Source organism: Amia ocellicauda, chromosome 3 (genome assembly GCF_036373705.1).
Source record: "Amia ocellicauda isolate fAmiCal2 chromosome 3, fAmiCal2.hap1, whole genome shotgun sequence".
Taxonomy (NCBI): domain Eukaryota; kingdom Metazoa; phylum Chordata; class Actinopteri; order Amiiformes; family Amiidae; genus Amia; species Amia ocellicauda.
This window is the reverse complement of record NC_089852.1, coordinates 45,439,216-45,446,877: the sequence shown is the minus strand read 5'-3', so window position 1 is coordinate 45,446,877 and position 7,662 is coordinate 45,439,216. Positions and strand designations below refer to the sequence as shown.

General features: G+C 37.8%; 1 protein-coding gene across 1 annotated transcript; it reads left to right on the top strand.

Moving 5' to 3' along the window:
- Positions 1-5,807: 5,807 nt before the first annotated feature.
- Positions 5,808-6,782, top strand: LOC136747187 (olfactory receptor 1E16-like). The gene has a single exon (XM_066700140.1). The coding sequence runs from the start codon at positions 5,808-5,810 to the stop codon at positions 6,780-6,782; it is 975 nt and encodes a 324-aa protein (XP_066556237.1).
- Positions 6,783-7,662: the final 880 nt, after the last annotated feature.

The window sequence follows — 7,662 nt, the reverse complement described above, 5'->3', positions numbered from 1 at the left end:
TGTTGGATGCTCCGGCTCGGTCAGATGATTTGGTCCAGCTTCCCTAGTATTTTCCCAGCATGTGTTGTCACACGTGATCAAACCCTCAGCGAAGTGATCATTTTGTCTCGGTTCTCAACCCAGAGTTTGTAGGCGATAACTTGAGGTCTCCCTTGTGTCCTGACAAGAAATCAGATTCAGAGAAAAAGTTAAAAGACAATGCTTATATTGTTCAAACACCCGATCGCAAATGCCAGTCTCGAGTGTGCCATGTTAACATGCGCCAGTTATACCATTCCAGAGCAAATCCTCCGGTGGAGTCTTCAGGGAAGATTGCAGAGCCCTCTGTCTCCTCTGTTGTTCCAGTCGCTGTGGTTGATTCCGTGGATGTTATTGTTGGTAATGCAGATGGCCTGGTTTTGCGCAACGCTCCTCATGAATGTGCTCAGTTTAATGTGTTGTAATTTGGTTTTTCTCTTATGATAACTTTGTATTTGCTAGTTTAGGCCAATCTTCACTAACCCTCAAACTGATTTAATGTGAATTTGTATATTTATCTGTTATTGTTCGCTTGTTGGTATCACAAACACCAAGGGGTTTGCTCTTTATGGGTGGTGGTGTTATGTGCCCTTACGTAAGTGTATGTACATGTACTTGCGTTGTACTCTGTGTTCTGTTGTCCTCCCTATCCCTAATGTATGGAGGTGTTCGGCTGCGATTGGTTCTTGTCCCAGTCACTCAACTCCACTGTCCCGTGCTCCTGTCCAATCCAATGTCTACGACTACAGTTTAAATACCCCGTCATTTCTCCATTTCAAGAACTGACAGATCACAATGCCATTCCTTAATGCTACCCTGTTTGTTTGTGTTAAAATACCATTGTGATTGATTGTGTTTTCCTTGTGTAATTACCTACTGTTTTCTTCTCTGTTTTGAGTTTTGTCACACTGTAATCTGTTATTGACTTTTGTTAAGGGGAAAACGGGTAGATAGGTGAGATACCCATGGGTATACACATTTACACGGAGGGATATACACCGAAATGTGGTGAACCGGCGACAGGGTCATGGGCGGCCAAGGCTCACTGATGCACGTGGGGAGCGAAGGCTGGCCCGTGTGGTTCGATCCAACAGACGAGCTACTGTAGCTCAAATTGCTGAAACAGTGAATGCTGGTTCTGATAGAAAGGTGTCAGAACACACAGTGCATCACAGTTTGTTATGTATGGAGCTGCGTAGCTGCAGACCAGACAGGGAGCCCATGCTGACCCCTGTCCACTGCCGAAAGCGCCTACAATGGGCACGTGAGCATCAGAACTGGACCATGGAGCAATGGAAGAAGGTGGCCTCGTCTGATGAATCATGAGTTCAAGGTGTTGACTTGGTCTCCAAATTCCCCAGATCTCAATCCAATCAAGCATCTGTGGGATGTGCTGGACAAACAAGTCCGATCCATGGAGGCCCCACCTCGCAACTTACAGAACTTAAAGGATCTGCTGCTAACGTCTTGGTGCCAGATACCACAGCACACCTTCAGAGGTCTAGTGGAGTCCATGCCTCGACAATACACAATATTAGGCAAGTGTTCATAATGTTATGGCTGATCGGTGTATGTTGTCTAGCACATTAGGTATTGAGGTAGTGGCGGTAATCACCCCTTTGTATTAGTTGTCAGGGTTATATAGTTTAGTTAGTGTAGACAGTTAGGGTCTGTTCCAGAAATACAAGTCATGTAGTGGATTCCCTTCTAGACTAGCTTAGATGTTTTGTTTCAGTAGTAGCCGACATGTTTTCCTCTGTGTGTGTTTTATTTATTTGTATTATTATTATTATTATTATCACGTCCATTTTGGACTATTTTACATAGTTGTATATACTCCCCGCCCCTTTGTAAATAAACCCTTCTTGTATATATAGTTGACTTAGTGTTGCTTTTTGCACTCGCCTCACTCTCCCACTACTACATTTGTGTGTTCTATGTTATGTCCCGCACATCCCCTTACATCAGCTACTTGGGGTCGTAACAATACAGTTAATATAAAACATTATCCAGGGTTCTTCAGTATAAAATCTGTGAGTCTTAACCTCATGCAATATATTATTCTAGCGACTGATATTCCTGATAGTCCCCTTAACAGAATAATTGTTTATTTTCTTTTCAGCTGTTTTTTAATGTTAAAAATACAGTAAAGGCATTGCTGTCAAATTGTGATTTTCCAAAACAGTTTGTACAATTGGAAGGAGTGCATTTTCTCACTCATACCAGATGCTGGTGAGACCATTTGAGTACATTTGAAAACATGTCTTGGATCACAACTTCCCAGCTGCCAATCAGAAATTAAAATCCATGTACTTGGTATTTGTCAGAAACAACATGATTCTAATCAATGGAATTGCAAGTTAAAGTGAGACAGAAACTCAGAGCAAGAACAGCAGAAATTGTGTCTCTTATTAATTCTGAGGGCAGATCAAAGCTCTGACAGATCAATCAGAACACTGCGGAGCAGCAGAAATGATCTGGTTTACAACACAGGACACTCCTGAAGAGAGTTGGGTTGTATTGGCTTTATGCTTCATAAGTCCTGGTACCATAGAGTGTCTCACACAAGAGGGAAAAGCTGCACAAGACTTTTATCCTGTCAGGATATCCCTGGTCTCAGGGCTCTGTAGGCAGGGTTGAGGAAACGCACAGTGGGGAAGGGGAGTGTGTGAGATTGGAGGTTTCAGTGGACCCCAAGAGTCAAACAAAGATCAGACAGACATAAACCCCCCAAAAAAAACAGGTCACAGGTCCCTCTGTAAACATAAGCAAAAGAACAATAGAAACACAGATAAACACAGAGCAGACAAGTCACAGTCCGGAACCCAAAATAATTGTCTAAAGTTCAGGAGCCAAGGTTTGTTATCGTACTTATAGCTCTGCTGCTATTCCCCTAATGTACTCTGTGCCCTACCAGTGGAGAAGCAGTCTCTTTATAGTGAGATGGGGTGACAAGCTGATTGTGGTCAGCTGTAACTTCCACCCTGCAGCCTGTCACCCTAGTGCGTCTGAGCATCGAGGCACTGGAAGTGTGTTGCGCCGCAGACTGTCCAGTGGAGTAATGCACAGGAAGACTGTTTGTCGGAGCAGCCAGGGCGGTCCCGGGGGGCGCACATAGCGTCTGTACTGGACCACTCCTCGTACTGTGTTACAACCCTATATTTGTAAAATGTCTAGTTGAGTCACAGTCTATTTTTTCCTTTTACACCTACACACATCTGAATCAACAAACTAATGTCTCAGGAGTACAGGTCAAAGAGACCAGAGAATTCCACACTGTTTCCCTGCAGGATTATAATGTGGTGCTTCATCATAAAGTCATTTTCTATAAAAGCTTCTGGTCTGAAGATACAAACACAGGTCTGATGGGACTTTTTCTTTCCTTTGCAAGGAAAACAAATGGGCAGTTTTTAAAGATAGTTGTGTTTGATTAGATTAATTTTCATTATTGTACCTGCATTGTCATAACCCACTTGTTACAGCCTGGTGAGTATCAGACAAGGATCCTTTAATAATGTGGCCGTGTTTTGAATTAGAACTAAGGATTTTGGTTGTTTGGTGTTTCAGAGGTGTTTTTTAAAGGAACATGCAGTATTGGGTTGTAATATGCAATTAGTAGAGGTGTCAATGTTAAAACATATTTGACATAAACAATTGAGCTTAGAACTCTTTTGACAAAATAAAAAATATGAAAAAAAATTGAGATATTTTAACAATTTAAAGCAAATATGTATCTGAATGTTTTATTCATACATTTATTAATACATTCATAAAAATACTATATTACTATGTACTATATGTAGTATAATAAATGTATTTTATACATTTTTCTTTATTATTATATATAAGCTGGTGTTGCTGTAGCAAGTGGTTTCTGATGCTACTGATGCAATGCTGCTGGCAGAGCTTAATATGTAGTTATTTATTAATTCAGAATTCAGGCACTGAGAGTAACACTCCTGCAGGGCATATATATATATATATATATATATATATATATATATATATAAAACCCTGGATCCTTCATTATGGAGACAGAGTATAAAATTCGGACCTTCTGAGACATGAGTGTATATGCTGAAATAATGTAATATTATTATGAACAGATTATGCTTAAATAAAAGGCCAGTTTTTAGTTTTTGCAATGAAATAGAACATACTTATCAGGGGTAAAGATATAACCAGTGTGTCCCCCTATTGTTGTCTCCATATGTTTTTCTTACCCCGAGACCTTTATTGGGTAGACACTGTATAATGCTTGTGAAGCAAGTAATGTTGTTGTAATATACACAGTATGTTTAACTTTTAAGTCTAAATAAGGCATTATTTGGCTGGTTATGTCTAAAATTGGATTATAAAAGTACTTGAGGAACTGATCCTATAATCCATTGTACAATGTCTCTATAATGTACTAAAACACCTATATGTTTGGCAGAAACGTTCCAAAAATAAATTATGAATGAATTACATGAATACAATGGTATACTATTAAACCATGTACTCACAATCTGGACATATGCAGTATTTAAATAATAATAATAATAATAATAATAATAATAATAATAATAATAATAATAATAATAATAATAAATAGCTGTGTCTTCTCAGTGTACTTTCTTGAATAACTCGATATAGAGGTTTTAAAAAATTAAACTATCGCTGCAGATTGATGGGGTATTTGATTAAAGATTTTAAAATATGTTAATACAAGATTAGAATAGACACGGATCTTCAATCTTATTTCAAGCATTTAATTGTATTATACAGTGGCAAAAGCTACTTGAATTATTAGGAAGACGTTCATATTTTTTAATGCAATTAATGGCACTGAAGCACAGATGCGATCGTGATGGTTGGTTCAACAGGCAAAAAAATAAGTGACCTGCAGTACTATGGTTCTAGTTCCTCCTATATTGAACCTATCATTTTAAAAGTGCAAAAGAGGCAGAGCAGATTTTCTTTTAACTGTATTCACTGTAATGTGATGATTTTACTGCATTTACAGGGGACAAGTCTCACTTAACACGGTCAAAAAATTCCAGAAAATGACCATGCTAACTGAAAACAAAACCCATTTCTCCATAAGAATACATGTTATAAAAGAAGATGCATTCCAGTGGAAGCCTGTGAGAGATAAATAATGGTAAATAATTGAAGGAAACTATCAAACTAAACATATTAGCCCAGTGACTAAACTGATTATTTTGGAGGTCGGAGCTCCCCGCTTGCAGTAGAGTGTACATTTGCTGATGTACAACGGTTAATGGTGAACTGATGTTTTCTGATGGTTATGTAGTTTGTAACATGTTCATATACTATACCAGTCACGACAGCAACAGGGGAGCGATCAATCAGTGCACTAAAACCACTCAAAACATACTTGCACTCCACTATGACAGAAGAAAGATTTCATGGGCTAGCACACCTGTACATACATAATGGAGATGTTTGTAGAGATGTTGGCAGATACCAGAAGTAACAGAAACCGCATCTAGTTTGCCTGCATAATGTCGGTTGATATGTGATTTTTTTATATAATATATGTAATACATTAATAAGAAACAAATGTTGTAAGAACATTTACCTTAAAAATACTTGACCATGAATTTGTCTATTCATTTTTTTTACCATGTTGTTCCGAAAAATGTGACCTTTATAAAGAAGCAGGAAACTACTACTGATAAAAATGTTTTCATGGTCTTTTTTTTGTTTTGTTTTTTTCAGTTAACTTCAAATCTGTTAATAACTTTTTTTGTTTGCAGGTCAAAGAAACACCAACACAGTCTGCCATGAGCTCCTTGAATTCAACAGTTTCTCCCAATGCAGCATTTGTTCGGCCTCAGTTCTTTTACATCAAAGGCTTTTCCAACATCCCACATGTGAAGTACTATTACATTTTCCTGTGCTTTGTTTATGCTGTCACTGTGTTTGCAAACTTTTTCATCATATTCATTATATACACAGAGAAAAATCTTCACACGCCTAAATACGTTGCTGTTTTCAATTTAGCTGTAGTTGACATCTGTGAAAGCACAGCTCTTATCCCTAGGTTAATTGACACCTTTCTCTTTGATTCTCAGTTCATCACATATGAAGCCTGCTTGGCCAACATGTTCTTTGTTCAATTCTCTACTGCCATGCAGTCACTCACTCTTGTTGTACTAGCCTATGACAGGTTTGTTGCTATATGCTTTCCACTGAGATATCACATCATTATGACAAATTCTTCAATGTTTGTGATTATAGCATGTGTCTGGATTTTCACAGCAACCCTACACATAATTCTTGTACTTTTAATCACCAGACTATCATATTGCAGATCCATTGTCATAGAGAGCTATTTCTGTGATTATGGGCCTATGTATCGAATGGCCTGTAATGACAATTACTCACAACACATTCTTGCAATCATCTGTATTGCAGTATTTTGCTTTGTACCTTTCTCTCTGATTGTGCTGTCTTATGTGTGTATATTATCTGCACTGTTAAAAATAGCATCAGGTGAGGAACGGTTAAAAGCAATGAAAACCTGCACCTCCCATTTTATCTTAGTAATAATCGGTTATCTGCCATTTTTCATCACATACATTGCTGCATTAATGTCTGTTATTCATCCAAATACCAGGATAATATGTACATCCTTGTCCTCCACCATTCCTGCAATGCTGAACCCTATCATTTATACGTTAAAAACAGAGGAGATTATAGGGGCAATTAGAAAGCTTTACAAAATAAACAAAATAATTGCTGTGGTAAATCAATAAATTTGTGTACTTAAAGACCAAATACAAAAACAAAATATAGAAAAGTACACCTACTGAAACATTGGTAATTAAATTAAACATTTAATTACAAACTTCACTCTTTTATTGTAAAGTATTCCAACTACTCTATTAGTACTCTACTATTCAATGCATTTATTCTGACAAGATCACAAGAACATACATATTTACTTTGTAGTCTATGAATTATATATGGGGTATACAAGAGAAATTTTAATGTTATAAGATGTGAGTGTATCATGGCAAATGCCAGATGGGCCGGACCATTTTTCAGTTCGGTGGGCTGGTCGCAGTTGAGAAAATATGTATGGTTTTCACAAAATGAGCATTTGGTTGATATGTGCAACTGCCAGCCCCGATACAAAGATCAATGGGCCAGCCCAGCTTTCTGATTGGCTAAGGACGAGGCTGAATTAATGGTTATGCAAATTCACATTCAAAGTCAAACACTCCTGAGACTCGCTTTCACTCTCATTCATTAGAGACGGATTGGAAGAAACGGAAAGGTGGTGTCAAAAAAAGCAAGAGAGATTAAGAAAAGGCTCTTGATGCAGAAGCTGCTAAATGTGCCAAATTAACAAAGTTGTTTTCAACAAGTTCTGATTCTACTGCAGCTGCAGACAACAGCACAGTAGTCAAAGATGAGGCAGGCAGGGAGAAAACGCACATACTGGCACATATCTAGCTTTAGTGTACTGCTGAAGTTAATATTTTGTTTGTATCCTATGAAATAACTACTAGTACAGTGTCTGTAGGGACGTCACACTTTCCTTAACAATAACAGCGTTTATCAGAAAATGTAGAGTAACAGGCTGATTACTTTTTAGAGGTGAGGGTTATATATGAATACATAACATTTCTA